Source organism: Vulpes lagopus, chromosome 16 (genome assembly GCF_018345385.1).
Source record: "Vulpes lagopus strain Blue_001 chromosome 16, ASM1834538v1, whole genome shotgun sequence".
In the NCBI taxonomy this organism is placed as follows: Eukaryota; Metazoa; Chordata; class Mammalia; order Carnivora; family Canidae; genus Vulpes; species Vulpes lagopus.
The window spans coordinates 58,522,154-58,540,758 of NC_054839.1; the positions used below are offsets into that span (position 1 = coordinate 58,522,154).

Below are 18,605 nucleotides of genomic sequence, written 5' to 3' on the forward strand. Positions count from 1 at the left end.
TTGACGTGATCAAAGTTAATTACGCTCTGAAGGAGGGTTACCAGTCTGGCGTAGTGGTCAAGGGCATGGATCATGGAGTTAAACTTGGGTTTCCCACTTACTGGCCATGACCTCAAGTGAGTCCTTTAACTTCGTATTTGGTACTTGTCTGTAAAACAAGGATAAGAGTACTTATCTAGTAGGCCCATGTGTGGATTCCACTGAAACTATACATTGAAGATACTTTATTCACACAGGCTCAGAGTAAATACTCAAAAATTATTAGCTATTCCTTATATTATTATTAGGTGTCAAATAGACATTAAGGGAATGAAAGGGAGCTAGCCAACAAGAAACTATTGACTACCTATCTTGGGTAAGGAAGATCGAAGAGAAAAGGCTGAAATAAGAATAGCAGTAATTCATGTTAAGTTTCTCATTACATGAGAAATGCTTATAGGTAGAGAGATTATATGAGACGTTGATAAGTGTCGACTGCATTTTAGCAAAATTGCTGATACTAAATTGATTCTGCAATATCATAAATGGGCTTTCTTCTTTTTGCTCTTATTGTCATCCCACTTTTCCCATACAGCGTTAGCTATCATACTTTCTTACTTTTCCAAAGCTATTTTGCTGTTCTGGTGTGTATGTGATTCAGGCCAACAAACATCTTTCACTGTGTTGTATATTTGTTGGAAGGACTATGAAAAAAATAAACATTTAAATTCTGTAAGTTTTTTCAAAGATAAATAAGATTTTAAAGTACTTAGTAATGCCTTTTTTCAGAATAATGCTGTTTGTTATATGCAAACCATTGAAGCAAATGTTTACTTTTAGTTTGATTTCTAAATATATATCCCCATTATATGTCTGTTTTTATCTGGTAGGCTTGTGTTTGAAGAAACCGAAGAACCCGATTTTACTGCATTATGTCAGAAATTAAAGATAGCAGATCATGTCAGAGAAAGAGCTTGGTTAACTTGGGAGAAAGTTTCATCTGTGGATGGAATATTGGTAAGGATTTCTTTAACATTTTTTGAAGAAAACTTTCTCATTATTTTTTAAAAAGATTTTATGTATTTGATAGAGAGCCTGAACATGGGGAGGGGTAGAGGGAAAGGAAGACAGAATCTCAAGGAGATCTCCTCTCAAGGAGATTCTCTGCTGAGCACAGAGCCCCATGTAGGGCTCGATCTGAGGACCCTGAGATATGACCTGAGCCAAAACCAAGAGTCAAATGCTCAACTGACTGAGCCACTCAAGTGCCCCCCAATTTTCTCAATTAAAAAATGATTTTGAATTACTATAGATAACTTGGAAAATAGAAAAATATAAAGAAAAGAAAAGCTAGTAATAATTTTGTTACCCAGAGGTAAATAACTCTGATAGTATTAAAAATATCCCCATGTTACCCCCCCAAAGTATTTTTTTCCCCCAAAGTACTTTTTTTTTAAAATGTTTTTTTAAAGATTTTATTTATTCATGATAGTCAACAGAGAGAGGCAGAGACATAGGCAGAGGGAGAAGCAGGCTCCATGCAGGGAGCCCGACGTGGGATTCGATCCCAGGTCTCCAGGATCATGCCCCGGGCCAAAGGCAGGCGCCAAACCGCTGCGCCACCCAGGGATCCCTCCCCCAAAGTACTTTAAAGCAAATCTTAGATATCATATGCATACATACTTCACTCAGATACAAAAATTTTTTAAAAACAAAGCCAAGCCATGCCTTATAATTTTTAATATAATATGTAGTGTTCAAAATTTGATTGTTTTAGAATTAGTTTTGTTAGAATTTACAGTCTTTGATAGTGTTTGATATATTCCATTTTTTTACATAAGTATATGTATGTATATGTAACATGACTCAATAGTGCTTTATATGTACTGGGGGAATATTCCATGCATTTAAAAAATAACTCCCTCAACAATCCATTGAGGGTATGACAGAAAAATCTTTATTTCATATGTAAAATGTAAAATCTTGATTTTATAGAAGATACTGAAATAGAATGAGATTAAGTAACTTGACCAAGGTTCCTGACTTGGTCATTTAAAACAGAGATTTGGGGGATCCCTGGGTGGCTCAGCGGTTTAGCGCCTGCCTTTGGCCCAGGGCGCAATCCTATAGTCCCGGGATTGAGTCCCACGTCGGGCTCCCTGCATGGAGCCTGCTTCTCCCTCTGCCTGTGTCTCTGCTTCCCTCTCTCTGTGTGTCTCTCATGAATAAATAAATAAGTTTAAAAAAATAAAAAAAAATAAAACATTCGGAATCATACATATAGGTATATATAGTTACATATAATAGTTTTATATCTTATTTTAAAATTTTTTTCTTGGGGTACCTAGATGGCTTAGTTGATTAAGCATCTGTCTTTGGCTCAGGTCATGATCTCTGGGGTCCTGGGATTGAGCCCTGGGGCTCCTGCTCCATGGGGAACCTGCTTCTCCCTCTCCTGCTGCCTGCCACTCCTCCTGCTTGTGCTCTCTCTCTCTCTTTGTCAAAAAAATAAAATCTTAAAAAAAGGAAAATAAATTTTTTTTCTTGACATCATGAGCATTTTACTGTGTTATTAAATATTTTTGGGTATTTGATAATATAGTTTCTGTATGTATAATGTTTTATATATTAGATGTTTTTTAATTTCCTAACTCTTACAATATTATTAGATATTTTTTCCCCATGACTTTTTGGCACTATAAAATGATGTGATGAATATCTTTACTCACAAGAATAATGCCTGGCACAAAGTAAGTCCTCAGTGGTTCGTTAAATTAATGAATGAATCTGATTATTAGAATACATTTTTACAAGTTGGATTACTGAGTGAGCAGCTATGAACGTTTATAAATCTTTTGGTAATTATTGTTAAATTGCATTTCAGACACTTTAAATGAATTTACTTTTTTTTTTTTTTTAAATTTTATTTACTTATTAGAGAGAGAGAGAGAGAGATAGCTGAGCAGGGAGTCCAATAAGGGAATCGATCTCTGGACCCTGGAATTAGGACCTGAGCTGAAGGCAGACACTTAACCAACTGAGCCACCCAGGCACCCATGGATTTACTTTCTTACAGCGTTGTATTAATGCATGTGTCTTTTTTTATTAACACAGCAAAATATGTTAATGTACATTCCATAAAAATGTTTAAAACCGTTAGAAAATTCTGGTATCTTAGTTCATTTGGGTTGTTTTAACAAAATACTGCCGACTGGGTAGCTTATAAACAATAGAAGTTTATTTCTTACAGTTCAGGAGGCTGGGAAGCCCGAGGTGGTGGTGTGGCTGATTCTGTGTCTGTGTGAGGGCCCGCTTCCTGCTTCGTAGACAGCGCCTTGTCACTGGCTTCACAAGTCGGAAGGGGTGGGAACTTTCTCAGGCTTCTTTTATAAGGACACTGGCCCATTCATGAGGGCATAGCCCTCATGACTTGATGACTTCCCAAAAGCTACAACTCCTAATACATTTACATTGGACATTAGGCTTTAAGCGTATGGATTTTGGGGGACATAAGCATTTAGGGCATTATTATCTGGTAATAAAAAAAGAGAAAATGAATCCAGTTTCAAAGACCTGAACGTAATCTGGAACTCCTTACTAAAACAGGAGGAATACTAAAGTATCTTGGGTGAATGACTTTGGTATTATCTTACCAAAACATCTAGTGTGTGCTTCCACTGATTTGGATACTTCATGTACAAAGGGTTTTTCTGGTGCATATGCAGTTATAGGGAGTCATAGCTTCTTCACCTCTTGCTTGCAGATGCTAGGCTTTTAGTTTTCAGAAAGTTGGGAAGGAGTAGCAGATTATAGAGAGTATCGGTGAATATCGGTAGTTTCCAATTTAGGAGTGGGTTATGTTCCCAATCTCTTTGTAAGTACAACATAGTAGTTAGGTTTCCAGGCCAGTTCACACAAAACTGTTTTTGTACTGAACTGTAACAGTAAGAGTTTTCACTATAGAGGTCCTTTTAGGCTTCAGACCTGATTATAAGTATGAATACATGTTACAACTTGGGTATCCTGTTCTTCTATCCTGGCTTTGTCCCTGCCTTCCATGGGAGCTGGCACAGTTTAAATCTCATTTCCTAATGAAGGTCGTGATGGGACTAGGAGATACGAAATCATTCTTGGTTGTATGCTGGAGGAAGACAAGGAAGGAATTTCATGTTGTCTTTGGGATATTTGGTACCTATTTTTTGCAGGGGTGTATGACAGAAGAGGAGGTGGTATTGTTCTGTTACAGTTTCCAGATGTTTCTCTGGAAATATTCTTTTAAGTGATAGTTAAGTTTTTGAGGGTTGGCCTGAGGATTTACCCTCTTCATACAATAATTTCTAAGGGAGAATGTGACAGTGCGTGCAGAGAACTGAATGTTACGACAAAATGAACCTGTTTCTGATGCACCTGTTCCATTCTAGCTATTTCAGATAGCAGTTGGCTGTCTTTGAAACAAGAAGAGGAATGTAATAACTAAGGGAATCTTTCTGGCAACTGAAAGTAGATGATGTTTATTGGAATAGAGGGTGGATTAAGAGCAAGGATTTGTCATCAGACTAGACTGACTCAAGTCTCAGTTCTACTATTTACTACCTCCACGATCTTGAACAAGTTACCTAAAAAACTCCAAGCCTCAGTTTTGTTATTTGTAAAAAGGACTAACAGTAATTTCTGGATCTTGGAGTTAACTGTGTGGATTAAATGATGTCACTCACATAAAGCACTTATTAGTGTAAATGAATGCCTATATTAGATTGTGCAGCCAGAATAATTCGACTTAAGAATTACCCCAGAAAATTTTATATTAATATAATTTTTAAGACAACTTAAGAGTCAGTTAAAATACTTGAATTTTTAAAAGTTATTTAAATTCTGGTTAGTTAATATACAATGTAATACTAGTTTTGGGTGTACAATTTAGTGATTCAACACTTCCATACATCACCCAGTGCTCATCACAGCAAGTGCACTCCTTAATCCCCATCACTTCTCCCCCCTGCCCCCCACCTACCATGCCTCTGGCAACCATCAGTTGGTTCTCTATAGTTAAGACTATGTTTCTTGGTTTGCCTCTCTCTTTTTTTTCCCAATGATCATTTATTTCCCTTAAATTCCACAATGCTTAACATTATATGGCATTTGTCTTTCTCTGACTTATTTCGCATAGCATAATACTCTGTAGCTCTATCCATGTCATTGCAAATGGCAAGATTTCATTCTTTTTTATGACTGAATAAAATTCTGTAGTATGTATACTACATCATCTTTATCTGTTCATCAGTCAGTGGACACTTGGGGTATTTCCATAATTTGATTATTATAGATAATGCTGCTATATTTTTGTATTCTTTGGGTAAATACCTAGTAGTACTATTACTGGATCATAGGGTAATTCTGTTTTTAACTTTTTAAGGAACCTCCATACTGATTTCCAGAGTAGATGTACCAGTTGGCATTCCCACCAACAGTATGATAGGGTTACCCTTTCTCCACATCCTTGCCAACACCTGTTGTTTCTTGTGTTGTTGATTTTAGCCATTCTAACAGATGTGAGGTGATTATCTTACTGTAGTTTTGATATGTATTTCCTTGATGATGAGTGATGTTGAGCATCTTTTCTTTTTTTTTTTTTAAAGATTTTATTTATTTATTCATAGAGACAGAGAGAGAGAGAGGCAGAGACACAGGCAGAGGAGAAGCAGGCATCATACAGAGAGAGCCCGATGTGGGACTCGATCCAGGGTCTCCAGGATCACGTCCTGGGCCGCTGGCGGCGCTAAACCGCTGCGCCACCAGGGCTGCCCTGAGCATCTTTTCATATGTCTGTTGGCCATCTGTATGCCTTCTTTGGAAAGATGTCTATTCAAGTCTTCAGCCCATTTTTTAATTGGGTTACTCGTTTTTGGGGGTGTTGAGTTTTGTAAGTTCTTCATATATTTTGGATACTAACTCTTTATCCAGTATGTCATTTGCAAATACCTTCTCCCATTCTGTAGGTTGCCTTTTAGTTTTATTGATTGCTTCCTTTGCTGTGTAGAAACTCTTTATTTTGATCAAGTCCCAATAGTTTATTTTTGCTTTTGTTTCCATTGCCTTGGGAGACATATCCAGAAAGAAGTTGCTATGGCCAGTGTCAAAGAGGTCACCGTGTTCTCGTCTAGGATTTTATGGTTTCAGGTGTCACATTTAGGTCTCTAATCCATTTTGAATTGATTTTTGTGTTTAGTGTAAGAAAGTGGTCCAGTTTTCCCAAGGCCATTTGTTAAAGAGACTTTTTTCTCATTGGATATTCTGTCCTCCTTTGTTGAAGATTAATTGACTCTATAGTTGACTGTATAGTTGTGGGTTCATTTCTGGATATTCTGTTCCTTGATCTGTGTGTTTTTGTGCTGGTACCATACTGTGCTGGTACTGTTTTGATCAGTATGGCTTGGTAATATAACTTAAAATCTGGAATTGTATGTTTCCAGCTCTGCTTTTTTTTTTTTTTCATCAGCTTTGCTTCTTAATACAGGATAAGAATCATATGATCATTTCAATAGATGCAGAAAAATTTTTTATGAAGTACAGCATCCATTCATAGATAAAAATCCTCAACAAATTAAGGTTAGAAGGAACATAACCTCAACATAATGTAGGCCGTATATGAAAAACCCATAGCTGATATCATTCTCAGTGGGGAAAAAAACAGAGATTTTCCTCTACAATTATTTAACATAGTACTGGAAGTCCTAGCCACAGCAGTCAGACAACAAAAAGAAATAAAAAGCATCTAAATTAGCAAGGAAGAAGTAAAACTTTCACTTTTTGCAGATGACATGATACTTTGTATAGAAATCCCAAAAGATTGCCAAAAAACCGTTAGAATTAATACACAGATTCAGTAAGGTCTCAGGGTACAAAATCAACAAACAAATCTGTTGCATTTCTATACAGCAATAATAAAACAACAGAAATAAATTAAGGAATCAGTTCCATTTACAGTTGCACCAAAAACAGTAAAATACCTGAGAGTAAACCTAATCAAAGAGATGAAGTCCTGTGTTCTAAAAACTATAAAACACCAATGAAAGAAATTGAAGATGACCCCAAGAAATGAAAAGACATCCAGTCTCATGGTTGGAAGAACATACATTGTTAAAATGTCTATACTTACCCAAAGCAGTCTACACATTTAATGCAATTCTTTTTTATTTTTAATGCAATTCTTATAAAAATACCAACAGCGTTCTTCACAGAGCTTAGAACAGTCCTTAAATTTGTATGGAACCACAAAATACCCCAAATAACCAAAACAACCTTGAAAATAGTTGAATTTATAAATGCATGTGTAATGATACTGATGTGGTACTTTGGCTAAAATTTAAGGAAGATTTGTGGTATTTTGTCTAGAAAAGTATTTTTTTCCTTTTTGTATAAACATTTGATAGGTGTGTATAATATGTGGTTGTTGTCATTAGATTAGATTGTGTTCATACTGCATATAGCATATAAATAAGGGATTTTCCATGAAGAAATTGTCCAGGAGTGCCGTTCAAGTTGTGACTTACAGTGAATCAGTTGTTAGAATTTTGATTTTGTTTCTGCATCTTAAATGACTGCATAGTAGAATGGAAAAGGCCTTGGATCTAGAGGCAGGATAGTAGTTGCATTGTAGCTATAGGATTTTAGGTAAGTTGGTTATTTCTCTGAGTCTCAGGTTGCTCATCTGTAAAGCAGAAATGATGTCTGAATGTCAACCTCTTAGGGTTTTGTGTGTGTATATATTCAAGAGCTTTGAAATATATTGGTCTTGATAAAAGATTTTTTTCCCTCCTGATGTGGGTCATTGTATTTAGGAGGATAGTTGAAAGGAATAGTTTGGAACTAGAGTAACACTAGGCATTCCGTGTAAATTACACAGTACTAAGGATGTGAAACCTCTTCCTGAAGGGTTCTTCATGCAGGGTTGAAGTCCTTCTTTTGCAGATAACTTCTTTGCAAAAGGTTCTTTTTAATAACCTTAAAAACTAGAATATTCTATTTTATTAGGTTTTTTTTGAGAGAGAATGTGCACATGCATGTGGAGGGGAGGAGGGGCAAAGAAAGAGAGAGTGAGAGAATCCTTTTTTTTTTTTCTTTTTTAAAAGATTTTATTTATTTATTCTTGAGAGACAGAGAGGCAGGGAGAGAGAGAGAGAGAGAGAGAGAGAGAGAGAGAGAAGAAAAAGGAAAAGAAAAGAAAAGAAAAAAAATCTTAAGCAGGTTCCATGCTCAGTGCAGAGCCTGCTGCAGGGCTTTATCTCATGACCTCTGAGATCAGGACCTGAGCCAAAATCAAGAGTCAGATTCTTAACTGACTGAGCCACCCAAGTGCCCCCACGTGACAATTTTTTATTGTCAACTATCCAATGCTCAAAAATTTTCAATTATTTCATAAATTTTTTTCACATTTTTAAAAAGATTTTATTTATTTATTCATTAGAGACAGAGAGAGAGAGAGAGAGAGAGGCAGAGACACAGGCAGAGGGAGAAGCAGGTTCCACACAGGGAGCCCGATGTGGGACTCGATCCCTGAACCTCCAGGATTACACCTTGAGACGAAAGCAGAGCTTAATGACTGAGCCATCCAGGCGTCCCTTTTTCACATGTTCTAATCAGGATTCAAATAAGGTTCATATATTGTGATTGGTTGACTTGTGTCTTAAATCTCTTAATCTATAGATTTTACCTTCTACTTCTTTCCCCCATCCATTTCTTTTCTTAAAATTTATTTGTTGAAGAAAGTGGTTTATCCTGTAGAATTTCCTACAGTGGGTATTTTGCAGGTTACATCTCCTTCATTGTTTAACATATTTGTCTAATTCTCTATATTTCCTGGAAATACAGGCCTTTAGGCCTAATCAGATCCTGGTTTGATATTTTCTGGAAGAAATACTTACAAAATATTTTTGTGAATGCCCATTGGGAGGCATAGATCTTGTTAGGTCTCTCTTTTTTTTTTTTTGTTCTAAGCGATTTTGGATGACCGTAGACTGGAACCATACCATTACCATGGTAATCTGATGACTTTATTATTTCTCTTCCAATTGTTAGTTGTAATTCTGCAAAGAGAAATTTTTCTCTATTGACTGTTCTTATTCTAAAGCACAGTTCATTCAGGAAAGTAAGGATAAGTGCTTTATGCTTTGCTTTTATTGACCAGTTTTTAAATTAACATATTTGTTTTGTAAGATCCTCCAAAGATCCTCCAGTGATAGTAATCATCTTTCCAAATATTATGTCGACAATACCAGTAGACCAGTTTAGCTATACACAGATATTTAATAAGATCTGTACTCAGTAATAATGTGACATATTTTGTAATTTCAAGAACGTTATATAAGTGGGATCATACAGTACTTAACCTTTAGGATTGGCTTTTTTAAGTCAGCATAATTCCCTGGAGAATCATTGAAGTTATATATTAAATATTTTAGTTTGATAGGGCTGCCATAATAAAATACTACAGACCGGGTGGCCTAAACAACAGAAATAGATTTTGTCATGTTTCTGGAGACTTCAAGTCTAAGTTACGATGTCAGCAGGCTTAGTTTCTTCTGAGACCTCTCTGGTTTACAGACAGCTGCCTTCTCCTTGCATTCTGGAATGGTTTTCCTATGTGCACACACTCCTGGTGTGGTTTTTGTGTCCACATTTCCTTTTCTTCTAAGAAGACTAATCAGGTTGGATTAGGGCTTGCCACATGTCCTCATTTTAATTTACTGTTCCTCTGTGGGGCCCTGTCTTCAAAAACAGTCACATTCTTGGGTACTTAGGGTTAGGACTTGAACATATGAGTGTTCAGGAGTTGGGCAGGGGGCACAAGTCAGCCCACTGCGATTTGTTGTTATTCAGTAGTATTCATGACTGGACCACAGTTTAACCATTGACCCCTTGAAAGACGTCTGCCTTGGCGGTAGGTTTTAGCTGTTATGAATACAGCTGCTGTGAACATTTGTGTATAGGTTTTTGTGTAGATATCAGTTTTCATTTTTCTGGGCGAGTACAGTTACTGGTCATATGATATGGGCATATATGTTTAATTATGTAAGAGCTGTCAAACTTTATTCCTGAGTCTCTGTACCATTTTATATTCCTACCATCAACATATGGGTGATTCAGTTTCCCTGCTTCTTTGCCAACATTTGGTGGTGGTACTATTTTTTATATTAGCCATTCTTCTTGGGATGTAGTAATATCTCTTTGTGGTTTTAATGTACATTTTTCTGATAGCTAATGATACAGAATATTTTTAAAATAGACTTCTTTTTTTGAATAGTTTTAGGTTCACAGCAAAATTGAGCAGAGGGTACAGAGATTTCTCATATACCCCTCTGCCCCCACACATGCTTAATTAACCTTTTCCATTATCAACATCCCCGTGAGAGTGCTACATTTGTTATAGTCGATGAAGCTACTCTGGCACATTATTATCACCCTAAGTCCATAGTTGCTGAAGGTCTTCTAAATGTGCTTGTTTGCCATTTATCATCATCAGTGTGTTGTATTTTATGTTTTCTGCCCATTTTGCGTTTCCATAGGTTTCCCATATAACAGTTATGTTTTATGTGAATAATGACAGCTTTATTTCTTCCTTTATAACCTTTTACTTTTTTTCCCTTGCCTGTTTCAGTGGCTAAGATTTCAATATGATGTCGAATAGAAGTGGTAAGAATTTCTGCTCTTAGGGAGAAAAGATTCTGTCTTTTACCATTAAGTATAATGTTAGGAGTAGATTTTTCTTAGATGTCCTTTATCAGATTGAGGAATCTATTCTATTTCCAGTTTGCAGAGATTTTTTTTTATTGTATCAGAAATAAATGTTGGATTTTGTGAAATGCTTTCTCTGCATCTATTGTGATTATATTTTTCCTTTTTTAGACCATTGATGTGGTAATATTGATTGTTAAAGCAACTTTCCTGCATAAATTCCACTTGATCATGATACAGTATCCCTTTCATATATTGTTGGACTTAAGCGTTTGGTAAGAGTTTTTGCATCTAGATTCATGAGGGGTAGTAGGTCTGTAGTTTCCTCTTTTTGGTTACGGGGTTTTTTCCTAGTGTTTTTTTTTTTTTCTACAATTTTTGTAAGATTTTATAACAGAATAATGCTGGCCTTATAGAATGAATTGGGAAATATATTGTTCTCTTTATTTTTTTTGTAGGGTTTGTGTAAAATTAGTATTATTTCTTTGAAATGTTTGGTAAAGCCATATGGGCCCCATGGGGTGTTTTTTGTAGGAAAGTTTTTAACTACAAATTCAATTTCTTTAATAGATATGCGGAATTCAGTTTTCTGACTTTTTTAGTGAGCCTGGGCAGTGTGTGTTTTTCAAGGAATGTGCCTATTAGCTTGTTGAATTGCTGTAAAATTGTTTAAAATGTTATTTTATTATTATACTTTATCATAGCTTATTATTATTTTTAAAGATTTTATTTACTTATTCATGAGAGACACAGAGAGAGGCAGAGATACAGGCAGTCGGAGAAGTAGGCTCCCTGTGAGGAGCCTGATGTGGGACCCTGGGATCACAACCTGAGCCAAAGGCAGATGCTTGACCACTGAGCCACCCAGGTGTCCCCCTTAGTATTATTTTAATAAACTTCACTATTGTAATTACATGGTATGTGTTATATTATTAATATAATGCATGATGAAATGATCCTCTTTATACCTCATATGTTTTTTGTTCTGGAATCTTTTCCTAATATTAGTATAGACACTTAAGCTTTCTTTAGATGAGTATTTATATCATTTACCTTTTTAAAAAAATCCTTTTACTTTTAATCTTTTTGTATCTTTATTCAGTTGACCCTTGCACAACATGGGTTTGAAATGGGTGGGTCCACTATACATGGATTTTTTTTTCAGTCACTACAGTATAGACTGTAAATGTATTTTCTGTTCCTTACAATTTTCTTAGTAACATTTTCATTTTTCTAGCATACTTTATTGTAAGAGTAGAGTATATAATACATGTAACATACAAAATATGTGTTTATCAACTGTGTATGTTATTGATAATGCTTCTGGTCAACAGTAGGCTATTAGTCGTTAAAATTTGAGGGGAGGCAAATATATACAGATTTTCTTTTCTTTTCTTTTTTCTCTTTTTCTTTTCTTTTTTTTCTTTTCTTTTCTTTCTAGAGAGATATGAGGTACAGAGAGAGGAGGGAGAGAGAATATCTTAAGCAGGCTCCAAGCCCAGTGCAGAGCACGGTACTGCTACTGTGGGCTCAATTAACAACCCTGAGATAAATAACACTCTTGTGTTATTTTAGTCATTATTTCAGGGTTTATATTATAGCATATGTTTGAAACTTTTCAGAGTCTTATTTTCAAATGATATTCTATTACTGAATGTACAATATAAAAACTGTGTCACTGTACTTTCATTTTTCCCTCATAGCCTTTGTCCTATTGTCATATGTTTTACTTGTACATGTGATATAAAGCCCATAATATGGTGTTAACTGTTTTTGCTCTAGACAATTATTTTTTAAAGAAATCTAAATAATAATTAAAAAAAATCTTTATATTAGTCATATAGCTATCATTTCCAGGGCTCTTTATTCTTTTATAAGGTCCAGATTTCCATCTGGCATCAGTTTCCTTCTGCTTGAAGGATTTTCCTTAACATTTTCTATAGTGCAGGTCTGATGATGATTTCTGTCAGCATTTGTACAACTGAAAAAGTATTTATTTTGCCTTAGTTTTTAAAAGATATTTTTATTGTTAGAAAATCGTAGCTAGGCTTTTCCCCCAAGTCCTACTATGTTCTAGCTTACACTCTTTCCAAAGAGAAGTCTGCTACTATCCAAATTTGTTTCTCTGTATGTAGAATGTTGTATTTTATTATCTTCTCTTTCTCCCTAGTGAGTATTTAATACTATCCAAGTGGTTCATTTATTTATTTACTTTTAGAGGGAGAGAGAGAACTCAGGTGCTAGTGGGGGGAGGTACAGGAGAGGGGAAGCAAACTCTCTGCTGGGTGTGGAGCCCTACATGGGGCTCAGTCTCTGAACCAAAACCAAGACCCAGACACTTAACGGACTGAGCCACCCAGGCACCCCTAGATCTTTTTAAATTTCTTTCAACAAAATTTTTGAATTTTACGGTGTAAGTCTTACACTTAAAAACATTATTTCTGAGTATTTTAAAAAATATTTTATTTATTTATTTGAGAGAGAGAGCATACAAGCAGGGAAGAAGGGCAGTGGGAGAAGTAGACTCTCTGGTGAACAGGGAGCCAGTCCGAAGTAGAACTCCGTCCATCCCAGGGCCCTGGGATCATAACCTGAGCCGAAGGAGATGCTTAACCAACTGAACCACCCAGGCGCCCTATTCCTAAGTATTTTATTCTTGTCAATGCTCTTATAAATGGAATTGTTTTCTCAATTTCATATTTAGTTTATTCATTACTGTTATATAGAAATAGTTTATTTTTGTGTGTTGATTTTGTGCCCTGCAACCTTGCTGAATTTATTGGTTTAAATAGTTTTTTAGTGTGTTCCTTAGGCTTTTCTATATATAAGATCACATTGTCTGCAGATAGAGATCACTTCTTTCTTTTCTTACTACTTTTTATTTCTTTTTCTTCCCTAACTGCCCTGGCTAGAATCAACACCTTGGTGAATAGAATAGCAAGAGGGGGCATTGTTGTCTTTCCTGATCTTTTTTTGGATGCCTTTCATCAGGTTGAGGAAGTTCCCTTTTCTTCCTCTTGCATTAAATGTTTTATCAGATGATTTTGGATTTTGCCAAATGATTTTCTGTGCCTCTTAATATAATGATGTTCTTTTTACCCCTCTTGTTGATACTACATTAATTGATTTTCAGATCTTAAACCAGGATTGCATTTCTAGGATAAGTCTTACTTGAACATGGTGTATAATCTTTTTTATATTTTTGTGAATTTAGTTTGCTAGTATTTTGTTGAGGATTTTTGACATATACTCATAAGAGATTTTATCTCTGTTTTCTTTCCTTGTAATGTCTTTGATTTTAGTATCAGGGTAATATTGGCCTCTCACAGAATGAGTTGGGAAATTTCCCCTCCAAAGACTTTTTTTTTGAGGAATTTGATGAATTGTTATTAATTCTTTTTTAAATGTTTAGTAGAATTCACCAGTGAAGCCATCTGGGCCTAGACTTTTCTCTGTGGGAGGTTCTAAGAGATACTCAGTCTCTTGCTATAGAATTTGTCCATTTCATCTGTTACCTAGTTTGTTGGCATGCAGTTGTTAATAAGCATTCATGTTAAAAAAAAAAAAAGCATTCATGTTATAATTCTTTTTACTTCAGTAAGGTTGGTCTTTATGTCCTTATTTCATTCATAATTTTGGTAATTTAAGCCTTTTTTCTTTTGTCTTGGTCAGTCTAACTAAAAGTTTCTCTCTTTTGGTGATCTCTTAAGAAAGTTTTTGGTTTCATTGATTTTTCTCCACTTTTCTGTTCTCTTTTCTAAACTCTTTGTTTCCTATCTTTTCTACCACTTAATTCTTTATACTTGGTATGTATTATCAGATACCATTATTAAAGTTCGTCATGAACTTTCATCATGAAATACTCAGATAGGTCTAATATATAATTATATATAGTATAATTATTATAATAATATATAATTGGGCTACCTGATTTTAAATTTATTTTCCCTCATAAAAGTTTTCACTGTTGGCCAGTACTGTTTACTGCAGTGTATTTTCTTCTTCCTGCGGACTGATGCAAGGAATTTAACCTTCATCTCAGAATGAAGAGCAGCTAGGCTCGTCTGAGAATTAATTTATTTAATTTTGTGGTCACTATGAATCTTCTGATTATTTACTATTTTGCATGCTAACATCTGCATTATATAGCATGTAGTTTTCAGATACTAACATTTTTCCTTTTATTTTTTATTTTTTTATTTTTAAAGATTTTATTTATTTATTCATGAGAGACACACACACACACAGAGAGAGAGAGAGAGAGAGAGAGAAGTGCGGAGACACAGGCAGAGGGAGAAGCAGGCTCCGTGCAGGGAGCCTGATGTGGGACTTGATCCTGGGACTCCAGGACTATGCCCTGGGCCGAAGGCAGGCACTAAACCCCTGAGCCATCCAGGGATCCCCTATTTTTTATTTTTTAAAGATTTTATTTATTTATTCGTGAGAGACACAGAAAGAGAGGCAGAGTCACAGGCAGAAGGAGGAGAAGCAAGTTCCATGCAAGGAGCCTGATGTGGGACTTGATCCTGGGACTCCAGGATCACGCCCTGAGCCAAAGGCAGACGCTCATCGGCTGAGCCACCCAGGCGTCCCTTTCCTTTTATTTTTTTAATTTTTTTTAATTTTTATTTATTTATGATAGTCACAGAGAGATAGAGAGAGGCAGAGACACAGGCAGAGGGAGAAGCAGGCTCCATGCACCGGGAGCCTGACGTGGGATTCGATCCCAGGTTTCCAGGATCGCGCCCTGGGCCAAAGGCAGGCGCCAAACCACTGCGCCACCCAGGGATCCCTTTCCTTTTATTTTTTATTTTATTTTTTTATTTTTATTTTTATTTATTTTTTTTTAAATTTTTTTTTTTTATTTATTTATGATAGTCACAGAGAGAAAGAGAGAGAGGCAGAGACACAGGCAGAGGGAGAAGCAGGCTCCATGCACCGGGAGCCCGACGTGGGATTCGATCCTGGGTCTCCAGGATCACGCCCTGAGCCAAAGGCAGGCGCCAAACCGCTGCGCCACCCAGGGTTCCCTCCTTTTATTTTTTAATCATCATTTGTATATTTTGCTTTTAAACTTTCAGAGAGGGCAGCCCCAGTGGCTCAGCAGTTTAGCGCCGCCTTCGGTCTGGGGTATGATCCTGGAGATCTGGGATCGAGTCCCGCATCAGGCTCCCTGCATGGAGCCTGCTTCTCCCTCTGCCTGTGTCTGCCTCTCTCTCTCTCTCTCAGTCTCTATGAATAAATAAATAAAATAAAAAAAAACTATCAGAGAAAATGTATGTATTCAAAGGTCAAATAAACTTCAAGAAATCACATTTTATAGTAATAAGCATGAATATCCATTGCCTTCTATTTCTACCAGTCTAGAAATAACAATAAGTTTTTATTCATTCTGTACCTCTATTCCTTCCTCCTCCCACCTCACCACATACACATAAGGATTTTATTTTACCTAATTGAGGTCTTATGAATTGTTTTAGAAGTGTAAATAAATAATTACTATTTATTATTATAGGAATAGGAAATAGATTCATATAGTTCGTGAGTCAAGAGAAATAAAAGTTAAACAGTGATGGGGATCTCTGGGTGGCTCAGCGGTTTAGTGCTTGCCTTTAGCTCAGGCCGTGACCCTGGGGTCTGGGATCGAATCCCACATCAGGCTCCCTACAGGGAGCCTGCTTCTCCCTCTGCCTGTGTCTCTGCCTCTCTCTCTCTGTGTGTCTCTCATGAATAAATAAATAAATCTTTAAAAAAAAAAGTTAAACAGTGAAAAGTTTCTCTCATTCCTATCCCTGAGCTACATACTTTTTCCCTCCAGAAGCAACTAATAAAAGTTTCTGGTTTTTGCATTGTTCTGTACTTTGCTTTTGTCATGTAGGCAATGTATGTTGAAAAGCACCTCACTCTCTGTATTTAGCTTGACATTTTTGGTGGATGTATTTTCCATCGTATGGACATAGAATTTACTTATGTACTCCCCTGTTGGTAAAGATTTAGTTTAATTTTTAATATTTGATACTACAAACCACTGCAGTGAATATCCTCATATTTACATTTAATGCATAAGTAAGATTTCTGTAGTGTAGACTGTAGAAGTGGAACCACTGGGTCAAAATTTAATAGATTGTATCTTTGTTCATAGAATAAAAGTCTTTGCTAAATCTCACTCTTCTAATGAGATATACTATCCTGTTTAATACTGTAATCTGCCCACACTTCTCCCTGAAATTTTCTATCCACTTTTTTATAACATAATGTATAATTTACTTATTTATACTGATTTTTATTTATTGTCTTTCTCCTCCTCCTAAAATGTTAGCTCCAGGAAATAAGAATGCTTATTTTATTTACTGATGCAGTTAAAATCCTTTTTGCTTAGTAGGCATTTAATAAATATTTATTGAATTAATTAAATGGATTAGAGAATAATGTCCATATTTATACTTCCCAAAATGTCCAAGTTCCTTAGCCATATATTTTGGATTTTTTTCCTTATTTTTATTACATATAATTTTGTTAAGCTTAGAAAAAATCCTTTCTAGTATATTTTGGGATACAAATTACCGAAAACCAACCGTAATGTATTTACTTTTAGAAAGTTACCCCCAAAACACAGGGTGCCTGGGTGGCGCAGTCAGTTAAGCCACTGACTCTTGGTTTTGTCTGGGGTGGTAATCTCGGTTGCGAGATCACGCCCTGCTTGGGGCTCTGCACTCAGCTCAGAGTCTGCTTCAGATTCTCTCCCCCTCTCCCTCAGCTCCTCCCACTTGGGTGCTCGCTCTTTCAAATGAATAAAAAAATCTTCAAAAAAAAAATTGCCCCCCCCCCAAACAGAGAACCAGATCTGAATTTCATCCCACCTATGAGGAATAGATACCAGCAACATAAAATAATCTTCCATAGGATTGAAATGACCGTTGAGATTGTTATGGCCTTCCAAGTGTGCTAGGTTATCAGGTGTTGCTTTGAAATAAATGGTTAAGTGCTCACTTTGGCAGCACATATACTAAAATGGAAATAAATGGTTAAATAATGTGTCAGTGAATTTATATTTTTCTTTATTTATATGTATCATAATTTTAAAGCCATAATATTCATAATTACTGATGTTCAGATTGGTAGTTTTTTCTGTTTGTTCTATATTAAACTATAAACAGACAACCAAATTTCTTTAAGACCTAGGTATTTAGGAGAGTTTTGAAGTCAATTATTTTATCAAACATTCTTAATCCTATTCCTGTTTTAATTTCTCTCTTTTATATATGCCTTGATTTTCTCATCATATACTGTTTTTTAAGAGTAGTTGAATCAGAATTATATTGCATTCAAAACTACCAAACATTCATTCTTAGCTTCCCCTCTGTTTCAGAAAGCCTGCCAAACTTTTTTTATTAAGTTTATTTTTCCTGGTTTTATTCAAGACATAAAAGCTGGCAGTCAATGCTTTTTATCAACATAATGGTGAATTGTATTACTATGCTGCATTGAATTCTAACAAAAGTGATAAATGCCCATTCTACCAAGGGCCCTCCTCACAAGGGCATCATGTAATTGGATGGCTATTTTATTAACTGAGGCTTTATTGAAAGTAAACATATGGGTTTTCTTAAGTTTTTTTAAATATTGGAAAATTTACCAAAGATTATCATTTGTGACTTGGAACCCTAGAAATTCCCAGACCACAGGACTTTGATGATCAATGATCTCTTTCAGTTCCCTTCCAAATTGGGATTCTTTTATTTTAATGCCAATTCATTTATTCATTATTGATGTTTCCCTTTTTTTCAAGTAATATCTATAATATTGGTAGAAGGAATTGGCATGCAAACTTTGAAAGATACCTTTTATCTATAGATAAAATTCAATCTGAGTTGTAGGAATGACCTGTCTCCTCA

At 35.7% G+C, this 18,605-nt stretch overlaps 1 protein-coding gene across 1 annotated transcript in view; it reads left to right on the forward strand.

The window, feature by feature from the left end:
- RB1 (RB transcriptional corepressor 1) overlaps window positions 1-18,605 on the forward strand; it is a 141,355-nt gene that overhangs the window by 2,521 nt on the left and 120,229 nt on the right. The window contains exon 2 of the mRNA XM_041730976.1: window positions 870-996. Coding sequence (XP_041586910.1) covers window positions 870-996 — 127 coding nt within the window. The remainder of the gene's footprint in view (window positions 1-869; window positions 997-18,605) is intronic.